The sequence below is a fragment of the Notechis scutatus genome, chromosome 4, assembly GCF_049901735.1.
Source record: "Notechis scutatus isolate UNSWTSFEM ecotype Mainland chromosome 4, rNotScu1.2, whole genome shotgun sequence".
Taxonomy (NCBI): domain Eukaryota; kingdom Metazoa; phylum Chordata; class Lepidosauria; order Squamata; family Elapidae; genus Notechis; species Notechis scutatus.
Window position 1 is genome coordinate 71,695,536 of NC_142012.1, and position 12,674 is coordinate 71,708,209.

Here is a 12,674-nt window from a genome sequence, read left to right on the forward strand (position 1 = left end):
TGTCATCCTGCCTGCAGGAAGTTCTTGGGGGGAGGAAGAAGGGAAAAGTCTACATTTCACTCCCCAGCTGCCGACTCTCATCCCACAGGGCCTCCTCCCCAATGGCATCTCAAACTCCTTTCCAGCTGAGACAAAATCGGCGCTATTTGCAGGGACACCTGTCCTGCCCTGAAAATAAGCCATGCCAAATTCAAACCGAGCGGTGCAGGTGTCTATGTGAGCGCAAAGGAAATTTTTGCAAATTTGGAGGAGGTTAAAAAAAAAAAAAAAAGCACCCATTGTACCTATTGTTAGGTAGAAAAGACCGGGAAAGGACTCTGGCTGTCATGCCATTGGCTGAAAGGCTCACCTGGGGGAAAAGCAGATCGCCCAGGTGGGGAAGAACAAGAACCTCCCCCCCCAGCAGGCAAGGCTCCCCCACCTGGTGTCTCCAAGAGCTGCCACTGGGCAGATGTTTCAGCCCAGCCCAGGCAGCCTTGACCCTTGAATTGGAGACTTTGCATTAATTTTTAGGAAACACATTTGGAAGTCCAAGGAAAACAAGCGCTGCGGCATCTTGCCTTCCTCCAAGGTGCCAAGGAGGGTCTTGGCTTTTGCATCTCAGGCCCAGCACGAGAGACTGTCACACTGCCAGGCCGGGAGGGGGGGGGTTCACCCCACCCCACCCAACACAGGAAGGAAGGGCGATCGGAGAAGGGTGAGGCTTTGCTACCCCCATGTCCCAAGGCCAAGCGCCCAAGAGGCGACCCTACCCCAGCCCCCACCCCACCCCACCCTCAAGGCCCTGCCATGAGCCGGGGTGTTAGTGGCAGGCCGGGCAGGGACAGGCAGCCCCCTCCCCCGGGCCCCGACTGAGCCTGCCGCTCCTCAAGCCTCCCAGCTGCAGCTCCCGAGGGAGCCCATGCGACGGCCCAGCAGCCCGGATTCTCAGGACCACGACGCCTCCTAGCGCCTCTGTCCCGCCGACGGAAAGGGCTCAGGACGAGGGAGGCCGGCAATCCGAGAGGCGAAGCGTCGGCGCTTGGAAACCCAGAGCTCGGAGGGACCCGGGCCTCCGAAGCAGTTTGAAGCCCGATGGGGTCCAGAGGCGACGGCCGGGCGGGGTGGAGGAGGGACGCGGCGTCCCCCTTTGGCCGGCAAGACGACCGGACTCCTCCAGCGGGCTCGCCCAAGCACTAACTTCAGCCGAGGCGCAGCAGCCTTGGCAGGACCCGGCCCTCTCGCTGGCCGCTCCAGCCCGCGGAGTGCAGAGGCCTCTCCGGCCTTCTGGACGGCCGCGAGGTCCGCCTGAGCCTTCGGGCTTTGAGACGACGTCCGGTGGGCTGGCCCGGGTCCTCCCAACGGCGGCGGCCCGACTCGTGCCAGGCGCTTTTCCCTGACCCACGCGCGGGATTCCGGGAGAGGCCTGTCGCAGCCGCTGGAGCTGGGCCGCCCTTCCGCTGGAGCCTTGAAGGGCCGCTCCCGGCCGCGCAGGGTGTGTCCGGCGTCGAGGATCGGGGAGACCAAGGGCTGCGCACCGTCGCAAGGACGGCTGGGAGGTGGCGGCAACCACCTGGGGTGCAGCCTGGTCCTGGACGCGCGGTCTGGAAGCCGGTCCGGTCAGCCGGGCCCCGGCTCTGGGGCTGGTTGGAGCCGCCCATCAGGCGCTGGCACCGTTGGGATTTGCCTGCCCGCCTCCTGACTTCTCCCTGGGCCCCGGCCGTCAAGAGCGAGACCCGCCAGCGCCGCTTCAATCGAAAGCTGGACGGGGCGAGGTCCGAGGGCCTCCCAACTGCACCCCACGGAACTCTCCGCTGCCTCCCGGTCCTTCCCCCGCAGCCGCAATCCAACAGCGCTGCTGCTTTCCAAGGACTCAGAAGAGCGGCGCGAAGCGGAGACTGGAGTCCATATTGCAAAATCGAAATCCAATTTCTTAGCCAACGAATGACGGCGACCCAGGCCCGGAGGGAGCAGCCCGGTGGAACGGAGGAGACGCCGCGGGAAAGGCGGGGGTGGGGCTGGGTTGGCGGGACAATTGCCTTTCAAAGGCCGAGAGAGGGAGGAGGAGGAGGAGGCCGCGGCGCAAGATCCAAGGGGGCCGCCCGCCCGCAAGTCCCTCTGGCGCTTGGCTGGGCGGCCTGGCTTTCGGCCGAGCCCCCCGCCGCCGTCCGGGCTCACCTCGGCCGGAGCTTAAAGGCAGAGACATCCGGCCGGGCCGAGGGAGAATCTGAAGGGCCCGAGCTTCGGCTGGTTCCGTTTCTCCAGTTCCGAAACCGAGAATCTCTTGGCCTGCGAGCCGGCTGGAGTGGAAGAGGCCTGCGGGCCGGGAGGGCAGGGCGGCGCACCCAAGAGACCCGGGACATCTCCAGGACTGGCCCGTTCGCCCCACCGCTCTTGAAGCAGAGCCCGCGGGGGACCGAGGGTTCCGCCCAGATCCGCAGCCGGTGGGGCGTCAAGGAATCTCTTCTGGAGTCCAAAGGGACCGACCGCATCCTTTCCCGCTGCCCCCCCCTGTCTACTTGGCAGGACGCACACCCGTCCTCGGAGAAAGAAAAGGGGTCCAGGATCACGGGAGAACTTATCGCCTGCGCTGTCTGCGGCCGTTTTCCCACGTTCGACGGTTATTATAGGGGGAACCTGGGAAACCGGCCGGCCTAATTATTTATTTGTATTCTTATTATTAACCATACGCGCCCCTTGGACCTCGACCATAGTTGAGAATGATCTTTTTGCCCTGTGCGTTCCTTATCAGGCGAAAATCCGCCCCGTCCTGTGAGCCTGGAAATCCGCAGTCTGCAGGCAGGCATTCAGCCCTGGGGATCTGGCGAGTCTTCTCGCGCCCCGGAGGCCCTGCCCACTGCAGCCCAGCCCCGGGCCTCTGGCGGAGAGGAGCTTTGGCCCCACGAGCTCCTCTGCTGCTTCGAGAGTGTCCGGGCCTTCGCTTCCTTCCCGCGGCGCTTGCCCCAGGCCTCGACCTGGCAGGGGTCGTTTCCCCCTCGCTCATCATTTAGCCCATCGCTCCGCCCCGTCCAACCGTCTGCTAGAAGAGCCCCCACCTCGGCCCGGGGCGACGGGACCCTCTTCGCTCCAGGCAGGCGAGCTGGAGTCTTTCGGGAGAGCATCTCCCGACGGTTCCCAGAAGGCGGCACCGCCCTCCCCCCCGCCGCTCTGTCCCTCCCAGACAGACAGAAACACCCCCACGCAGCCTTGCCTCCAGGGGCTTTCCGGGGGAGCCAGTTGTTCGAGGGAAAAAGCTGAGCTGGGGGTGGGAGGGAGCGTCCCCAGACTCTCAGGGGCTCCCTGTTCTCCCTTCAAGGCAGCAAGCGGGACCCGCTAAACTCGAGGCCAGATTTGCCCAGATCTGAAATAGAGCCGGAACTGTCCAGCCTGACCTCGGCCAAGCTGCCTGCAACCGACAATCCCTGGAGCTTCTGCCCCGATCCAATTTGAGGGTTGCTGGCGGGCTCCGGCCTGGCTCTGCTCCCCCCCCCGTTTCCAAATTTCAGGTCTTTTCCGCGCTGGCCTCCGATTAGGAGGCAGAAAAGGCGGGCAGAGCGCTCATCCTGACCCCGCTGAAGTGGTCGAACAGCGAGCGAGGATTGGGCGGGAGGTTTAGGATCCCCTCTGCCCCTCTCGGAGCCTTCCTCCTCGGGCGCTAGGGTAGGAGAGGGGGACGCGGCTCCCACGACGGCTGCGGTGGCTTCTGGAAGGCGCTGCACGATCCCCGAGCAGAAACGGGGCGCTCTGCACCGGAGCCACGGCCGTTTCGGCTCAGGCGTTTTCTCTGCCCGCCGCTCCAAATCCTTGGGGGTCACCGACGTTTCTGGCCCCGAGGCCTCCGCAGCCCACGAGGGGAGGGGAGGGGAGGCCGCTCTTCTGGTCTCCCGGCTGCCACAAAAGGAAGCGGGACGGAAGAGAGGAGCCCGGGCCCCGGCCGCGCTGGCAGGTGGAGAAGGAAACCCGCGGAGGGGCGGACCCAGCACCTCCGAGGCAGCCCTTGCTTGGAAGAGGGGCCTCCTTCTGCAGAGAAGCTGGGAGGGGGAGAACCAGACGGCCCCGATATCCCAATCCCACCTGTTTGGCCTGTACTGGGCGCCGGACGGAGGCTGGAGGAGTCGCTTGCTCAGGCCGGAGGAGAGGGCCGGGAAGGGCAGACCGGAGAGGTGGGCGTTTCTTCTTCGGCCCTTGCGCGACGCCTACCCCGCTCCTGGCCCTTTTTCCAGGGTCACCAAAACCGCTTTTGCCAAAATCACTTTTCCGACCCTCGAAATCAGAGAACCGTACAAAGGGCTCCGAACTGCGGTTTCTCTGCAGGGCTTAACGTGGGCGGCGCCCGCCGTGCAATGGCCCACCCACGGCTGTTCCACCGAGGAGGCTGGAGACGGTCGCTGCGGCCAAGGTGCCAGAAGCGCTTCGACCCAAGTTCAGCGCCAAACCCGCTTCGGCTTCCAAAACGGGAGCGAAGCCCCTCGCGCGGAGGCAGCGGCCCTTGCCGAGCAGAGTGAGGGCGGGGAGATTCCTCGAGGAGGGGGAGAGTCGGCCCAGGCGGCCAGGCACCAGGCAGTTGGAAGCTGCCTTCGGCGGGCGGCCTTTTGAGGAACCCCGCAGGAAGTTCGGAGGCGCGGGGGGTGGGAACCGTGGGGGGACCGTCCGCAGACGGGACCACCGGCTGCGATCTCGGGGCTGAGAAGAAGCTGGAAAGGACGGCGGCGGCGGCGGCTCCAGAAGGCCCGACCCGCCGCCGCCGCCGCGGCCGCCGCTGCCCTCCCCGCAAGACGGCCCGGCCAGTCGGAGGAAAAGGTCGGGCAAGCTGTGGCCGCGGTCCCGCCGGCCCTCTCGAGCTATTGACGCCGCCGAGGCCTGCCCAAAGGAGGGTTGCTGGGCCCGGAGGCCCTTCGCTGCTGGCGCCCGCTCGGGCTGGTTCCCCGGGCCTCTCACGGCGGATAGGCGGCATCGAGCCACTTCAGTCCCGTCCCCCCGCCCGGCCTTGCGCTGGAAAGAAGGGCCGAGCCCGCCAACGGGGCCTTTTGGCTCCAGGATGTCCCTCGCGAGGAGAGCGGCTTTGTGCGGGGCCAGGCGGGAAGGCCGCGGCTGCCCCTCTTCCCATCCCCTCCGCTGGAAACCAAGCGCAGCGCCCTCCGCCCTCCGCGGAGATAGGGCCCGAAAGGGCCGTCCGATGCGCCGCCCCGTCGACTCCAGGCGCCTCTTCCCGGCCGAAGCCCCACCCGGGGCCCTGACCGCCCGTCGCCTCCAATGGGAAGGAAGGAGCCCTCCCTCGGCGCCGGGATTGGCCGCCGGGACCCAAGCGCCGGCCTTTATTAACCGCGCCGCAGCCAAAGGGTCCCGGAGTGCAGCCGCGCGCGGTCTCGGCCCGCGCCGTCGCCCTGGCCCGCTCCATGCGCGCCGCCGCCGCCGCCCTTGCCTGGCCCCGGGCCCGCCATGACTTCGGTGCAGTGCGGAGCCCGAGGCGAAGAGCCGCCGAGCAAGGCGGTCCCCGGGGACGCCATGCGGGGCCAAGCGGAGGCGGCGGCGGAGGAGGAGGCGGAGGAGGGCCAGAAGCCTCGCGCGGCTCTGCTGCCCTTCAGCGTGGAGGCGCTCATGGCCGAGCCCCACAAAGAAGCCGGGAGCGGGCCCCGCGAGGGCCTGGCCGAGCGCGGAGGGCAGGCGGCTCGCCTCAGCCCGTTCGCCGTCGGAGCATTCGCGCAAGTCCCCGAGGAAGCGTCGGTCAAGGCCGAGAGCCCGGAGAAGGCCGACCGCTCGCCCTGGAGGCCCGCCCGCCGCTTCTCCCCGTCGCCGCCGCCGAGTAAGTGGCCCCGCGAAGCGCCCTCCTCTGCCCCCCCGAACCCCCGGCCAGCAGCCCTCGGGCGCCGGCGCCGCCGCCCCCACGCAGGAGGCGCCTTTGTCCCGAGACGCCACTGGCACCGCAGCTGCAGGATGCTCGCCGGGCGCCTGGGGGAGAGGGTGCTCGGCCCGGTCCTTGCCCTGCGGTGTTACCGGGCCGCTTCCAGGCTCCTTAGCGCCTCGGTTTCCCCGTCTTGCCTGCAGAAGCACAGCCGCCCTTCGGTTCTTTCCCCTAGCTCTGCCCGGGAGCTCCCCTGCGGAAGGGCCCAGGCCCGGGGTCCCGGCCAGGTCGGTCCCTTGGGTGGCCTCCCCTTCTCAGGCCTCTCTCCCCAGAAGCGCCGCCTGACCAAGGCCGCCCGTCCCGTTGGGCTCCGAGGGCCCTTCCCCTGAGCTCGGCTCCCCTTGGCTGCCTCCCTCTTGGCAGTGCAGAGTCATCCACGGTTTGGGCTGAGGTGGACCCCGCTCTCCCCCCAGGGCTGCTCCCAGACTGGAGCCAGCGGGAGGTTCTGCTGGGGAAAAGGTGCTGTCCAAATGATCTGCCTGGACATGCTGGGGGTGGGGGTGGGCTTGTGGCCTCCCAGGCATTGTAAGTGTTAGAAAAGAGGCTCTTCTCCCACAGACTCCCAGGCCCCTTCCAGAGAGGGGGAAGCTCTCCATCCTCCAGCCCAAGGGGGTCCCAACGGGGGTTTTTCCTTGAAAACATTGAACTTCCCGTCCAAGAAGCTTCTTTGGGATCCTTCGGGACTCCTAGAGGAAGTGTGCATGGGGCACAATCGCACAATCCAACCGGCTTTTCTCTCCATGGAGGTGAAGTGGGTCTCTCCCCTGCTTAGGAGGAAGGTCCAGAGTGAATCCCGTTTATGTATCTCTGCGGCTGCCCTTGCAATGAAGAGAAGGCCAGGGAGACCCCCCCCCTCTGCCCTTCCAGGCACATCTTCTGCAGGGAGGGCCTCCAAGTCTGCTCCTCGGCACCGCAGAGGTGTAAAAATGCCTCCCCCGCTTTTGAGCAGGCTTTCGAGGAAGGAGCTCCTTCCCTTCGGGTCTGCCATGTGGGGCCAGCTGCATCTCCAGAGGAGAAGAGAGAGAGGTGGAAGGGGGGGGGGGCTTTCTTTCTTGGTCAGCCGGTCTTGAGACCGAGGGGGTGACAGGGAGCCCCAACCCTCTCAGGGGGCTTCCCTTCTCTGGCAGAGAGGAAGACAACCTGGGCTTCCTTCCCAAGCCCAACCGGGAGGAGAAGGCCTAGGGCTCGGGAGAGCCACGAAAGGACTCCAGCTGTAAAGCAGGGCCCTTCCCCCGACTGGGGCTTTCCAGAGGGAAAAGAGAACCCACCCTCCCTCCTGACCATCAGCTAAAGTCACACACAAACTCCTCGCCTCCATCGCAGAATAAATTCTGACCTCCATCTTCAGGAAAGGGGATTGTGAGCCAGGCCGGGGATATGCAGAAGGGACGTTGGGAACTGCAAGAGCCTTTCAAGCCCGGGAACTTTGCAGAGAAACGAAGTCAGGGTCTGAGACCAGGGAGGGCGGGCAGGAACGGAGGGGTGCTCCGCACGCTGATCCGCTCTCCGGATGGACCGTGGGGCGGGGGGAGAGGCGCGATGGAGACGGGCTGGGGGAAAGCGGAGGCAAAGGGCCTTCGGACGGGACGGATTGCCCTTTAACCAGGGGTCTCCAACCTTGGCAACTTTAAGCCTGGCGGACTTTAACTCCCAGAATTCTGGGAGTTGAAGTCTGCCAGGCTTAAAGTTGCCAAGGTTGAAGACCCCTGCCCTAAACGACTGCTCTCGTTCTCTCTCTCCCCCACAAAAAAACCCTCCCTCGCAGGGCGCTCCAGCCCACCAGCCTGCACGCTCCGCAAGCACAAGACCAACCGCAAGCCCCGGACGCCCTTCACCACGGCTCAGCTCCTGGCGCTGGAGCGCAAGTTTCGCCAGAAGCAGTACCTCTCCATCGCTGAGCGCGCCGAGTTCTCCAGCTCGCTCAGCCTCACCGAGACGCAGGTGAAGATCTGGTTCCAGAACCGGCGGGCCAAGGCGAAGCGGCTCCAGGAGGCCGAGCTAGAGAAGCTGAAGATGGCCACCAAGCCGCTCCTGCCGCCCGCTGCCTTCGGCCTCTCCTTCCCGCTGGGCAGCCCGGCCATGGCCGGCGCCTCCCTCTATGCCTCCGGAGGCCCCTTCCAACGCAGCGGCTTGCCCATGGCGCCCGTCGGGCTCTACGCGGCCGCGCACGTCGGGTACAGCACGTACCACCTGGCCTAGGCCGGCCACAGGAGCAGGCCGGACTCTCCGCTGCCCTGGCAGGGCCTGCCTTGGACGGACAGCTCTTGGGGGGCGCCGCGGTCCTTGGCTGCCTCCCCACCAGGAAGGAGCACGGCGCCCCATGTACAATACTGTACAGTCGAAAAAAGTCGTTATCGTTTATATTAATAGCTATATTTGATAAAATAAATTAATTTTAAACGACAGCAGGCTGACCGTGTTGGACTCGCTGCCTTCGTATCAGCTGACCCGCGAGACCTCCGCCTCTTTCTCGCTTCCGCGGCGGTTGGGCTGGCCCCGCTATCCCCGGCCCCCTTTAGCCCCCATCTAGCCACGGGGGCAGCAGGTCAACCCTGCTGAGAGGGGAAAGCTTTCGTTCACGCGAGAGAGCAGGTCCACGGGGGCCCGAGTGAAAAGCGAGACCCGCCCAGGCAGGAACTCGCAGAGCGAGTTTGTGCCGCGTGGCCCCTCCGGTTCGGGGGGGGAGGGGGTGATTGGAAGCTCCGACGAAAAGCGGTTTCCGCCGCGTCGTTTTTCCTCCGCCTTTCCGCACACCCGACATCGCTGATCCATGCGAGTCGGCCCTTTAGGAATGAAGAGATGCGCGCCACGCTTTCCCTTGCAGAATCGCTACCGATGCGCTGTAGCCCCCAGTCAAGGGAAATTTCGTCCTTCGGAGGACCCGTTTATTTGGAAGCCAATTCGGCCGAATCCAAAGAGACGTTTCTCCCCCCCAAGTAACCCTTCAAGCGACCTTCAGTTCCCAGGGGAAGATTTGCTAAAGGCAGCGGGGCTTCCGCTTTCAGGGAGGGGTCGGGTGGGCCTAAGAAGTAACTTGATCCTAGCACACCTTGGCCCAGGCACAGCCGCTTTGCTCCCTGGAAGGAAAGGCAGGAAGCGGGGAGGAGAGAATCGCGGGACACCCACACCCACCACCCAGCCCCATCACCCCAGAAAGCAGCTCTTCCCGCCTCCGTCTCTCCCGGAAAGTCGAACTCGCGGCCGGCCAAGTCTCGGGTTAAGTGGGGCGCCCAACCGGCCTGGCCCAGGTGTGCAGGGCGACAGGCGACTCTGAGGCCGCCTGGAGAAGGAAGAGGCCGCCGCAGCCTCGCGGTCGGCTTCTCCAAGGGCTCCCAGGCCCATTTCAGCGCCTTAATCGCGGAGGGGCTGGTGGTGGTGGTGGTGGGATTAGGGAAGACTCGACGGGGCCGACGAGGGCCGGGGCAGCGGCCGGGGAAGTGTAGCTTGCTTGAGCCACGGCCGGCGAGGGAGACGCCCGAGAACCTCCGCCGGCCCATCCACGACTTCGGAGGCTCCCGGGGAGCGAGGTCGAGAGAGAGACGGAAAGCAGGAACGGCCGCCCGGCAGGTCTCGGCTGAAGGGGTGGCGGAGCGAAGCGCTCGTGGGAGGCAGCGCTCCGGTTGCGCCGTTGGAAGCGCCTCCCGAGCAGAAGCGCTTGAATTTCGGCCTCCCCGCCAACGGGCGCCGAGCTGGAAAGGGAGGCCGGATCTCCTGCTGCGTCCAGGAGACGGGGAGTTGCCGCTTCCCGGGACTCTCTGCGAGCAGCGGCTGGAAGATGCGCCTGCTGAAGCGCTCCCCGTCCAGCCTTTTCGCTTCTGAAACGCCGCCACCTCCGACGCTTCTAAAAGGGGGAGGGGGGAAATGGGGAGAGAAGCAACCTTAGATTAAGAAGCTGAGCGGGCCAGATCTGGCTGCCTTCTGGGATCCGGCCTCCGTTCCCCACCACCCCCTTAGGGAATGGACAGCCAAACGGTCAAGCGACCCAACCGTTCTGAATGGCCCTTGCTGGATTCAGAGACGGGCAACGAACCGGTTTCGGAGCTGCCTTGGACTCCCCAAGAGCGATCTGGGCGTGGCGGGCGGGGGCTCTGCTTAAAGAGAGGAGGGGGCCGCCTGTGAAGGAGGAGACCCCGGGGGACGGGGGGACGATCAGGCCTGACGGTGTTCCGGGTTGCAAAAGGTCCCAAGCAGAGGCCGGACTGCCACTCCAGAGCAGGCTGAGCGGCTCTGCGTTTCTCGGCCACCATGGTCAAACCCAGTTGGAATCCTCCCAAATGGTGAGCGGGATCGTTCCTGGTCTGCGTCGTGTCTACCCGGAGAGCTGCTGGTAAGCCCAAACCGGTCAAACCTTGATTGGTTTCGCTTTCTTTTACTCTGGACCTAAACGCAAGAATTACGGTGCAGGACTTGAAAAGCTTTCCTGGACTTTAGGTGGAAAAAACAGCCCACCTGGGACCCAGAGTTACTCCTGAGAAAGGAGGAGACAAATGGCAGGGATTAGAAACGTGGCCTGGCCCCCAACATAGTTGAAATGGTCCCAGTCTTGTGAGGTGGGAGAGCTGGCCCCAAGCTCCCCGAGACAAAAGTTGAGTGTTAACCTCTCCTGGCCAATTACCTGCCGTGCCTCAGCCACCAAGATTGCTCAACAGCGTCATTCCAGAGTGCAATTTTACAGTATTTAGCATTAGAAACGGAATTTATACAAAATGTCAAATCTGTTCTATTTCCCTGCATTGGAGCTATCAGTCTCTGGGTGTGGATTATTCCCCCTCCCCCCAAGAGGGGGAATTCTTGACTTGTCTTTTAATAATGGAATAACAAATGATTCTCTTGAGCTGTGTGTACCTGGTGTGTAAAGGTGCACAGCAGTGTCGCCTGTGCATCTCTCCCCACTTTTTTGCTTCAAAAGCTAGTCTGCACGCAGTCTGCACCTAATACTTCAGGCGCTCAACACCCCCCCACATCCTCCAACTTTAGGGAGGGGTCTGCTGTAACCATTTGTTACCTGAGATGGCAAAAGTCCACACCAGCTTGTCCCAACCTGTTTTCCCCCCTGGCAAGTTAACCCAGAGACAATTGTCCTTTCCCTGAGATGATGATTCAGGTCAGTGAAATTCAAACAACGCTCAGTGGAAACAAACTGAGTTAGTCCTGCATTCTCCAGCTCATAGGAAAATGTGATTCATCTTATATGTCATATATATAATATATCTATATTATATATATATTATATATATCATAAAATACCCTTGGTGTATTTTACAAATCCATATCTAGAAGATACCTTAAGAACATGAAAAACATAAGAGCAACAAATGACGGAGTCTTCTATCTTGCTGCCTTTTAATATATCGAATGAATAAGGCTAAAAAAATTGGAAGTTTGAAGAACTTAAAGGATTTAACTCTGATTGAACCCTGACATTCTTGTATATATATTTTACCGAGTAATCAAATTCCAACCGTCTTTTAAAGGTACTTGTTTTTGAGCGCATGACATTTTACTATGAACGTTAACAATATTTGAACACTGGAAATATTCGCATCACTGAAAAATAGGGAATCCTCTGAATGTTATCTCAAGGTTAGTGTCTAACTTTGTGGGAACTCAGTTTGAGATCTGGACTTGAAAGAACCGGTTGCAGCTAATTATAAACTGTTTCTTTTACAATCATCTCTGCCAGCTACTCACTGTTGACCTTATGGATAGCATTGGGCAGCTTCATGTAGTTCATGTTGCCATTGTTGGCAACATCTTCATTTTTCTTTATTTTTTCCTCCTTGGGCAAAGATCTCCCTGCTATGCTTTGTGGTTCCAAGGTCTGCAGCAAAATAGCAGCAGCAGCAACAACAACAACCACCATATTCAAGCAGTTGTGGCTTACAGCAAGATTGCCTTGTGTGTGTCCAACCCTTCCAGAGAAATTTGCTCCTGGGCAGGGAGGGACTTCGGAAAGAGTCCTTAACTGTTACAAAGAGGTCAGGTGTCCCATCGCCCACTGGAGAAAAAAGACCCACCCCCATTTCGCTGTCGGCTTTGCTCTTTCCTGCAGGCTTTGGTTCCTGAGAGAGCAAGGATGACCACCCCTGATCTAAATGGGAGCCCGTGGAAGCCTTGGTCCTACCAAGCCTCTTTCCCAGTTTTCTTTTTGCCCACATCGCAGCCCCCTCCCCCTTCGCAGCATCCCGGACAGCTGAGAGGCTTAAAGGGGTGCTGTGCCCAGCGAGGGCAGATCCCATACTGTACATGCTACTGCGGCCAGTTCCTGCTCCTGAAAATTAAGGATGCTGGATATTAACTCCTTCCTTCCCTCCTTGGAAAAAAAAAACACAACCCGGTCAAAGAAAATAGCCAATGGACTCGCCACCCACCACCCCAGGCCTGACTCTGACTAAGGGAAAGGGATTGCACACTCATCCGTGCAAGAGAAGGTTGGAAACTGGTCTGTGTGGAGCTCCGTCCTTCCAAATCACTTTCCATATTGTAGGCCCAATTTTGAAATTACCTGGGAAAATCTGGAATCACATCCAGGCTCTTTGGATCCCTAATAATGACAGGAAACAGCCTTTCAAATAATTATAGGGATCTTCCCACGGGTAGGAAGGAATTCATGTCTTTTTCCACTTCTGGGCTGAAGCTTGGCTCAGCCCCCCCCACCTTCCGAGTCCCCTTGGGCCCTTTCGGCAGATGCTCTGACGGAGATGGCCTTTCTTAAGGTTGCCACAGCTTAGGTGTCCTAGCGGGGAGCCCTAAACAGGCCTAACGTGTGCCACCACCCAAGCCCTGCCCTCTG

The 12,674-nt window shown here is 61.8% G+C and overlaps 1 protein-coding gene across 1 annotated transcript; it reads left to right on the plus strand.

Moving 5' to 3' along the window:
* The first annotated feature begins 5,319 nt into the window (after positions 1-5,319).
* On the plus strand, positions 5,320-8,290 carry MSX1 (msh homeobox 1). Its single transcript, XM_087963722.1, has 2 exons — positions 5,320-5,782; positions 7,647-8,290. Exons 1-2 carry the CDS (start codon positions 5,419-5,421, stop codon positions 8,078-8,080), a joined length of 798 nt encoding a protein of 265 aa, XP_087819848.1. The 5' UTR covers positions 5,320-5,418; the 3' UTR covers positions 8,081-8,290.
* The last annotated feature ends 4,384 nt before the right edge of the window (positions 8,291-12,674 follow it).

What these genes read in the sequence shown, in the direction of transcription:
- MSX1 (XM_087963722.1), top strand. Translation starts at nt 5,419, where the DNA reads ATGACTTCGGTGCAGTGCGGAGCCCGAGGCGAAGAGCCGCCGAGCAAG. An exon ending in CTCCCCGTCGCCGCCGCCGA is followed by an intron (nt 5,783 to 7,646) that starts GTAAGTGGCCCC and finishes CCTCCCTCGCAG; the next exon opens with GGCGCTCCAGCCCACCAGCC.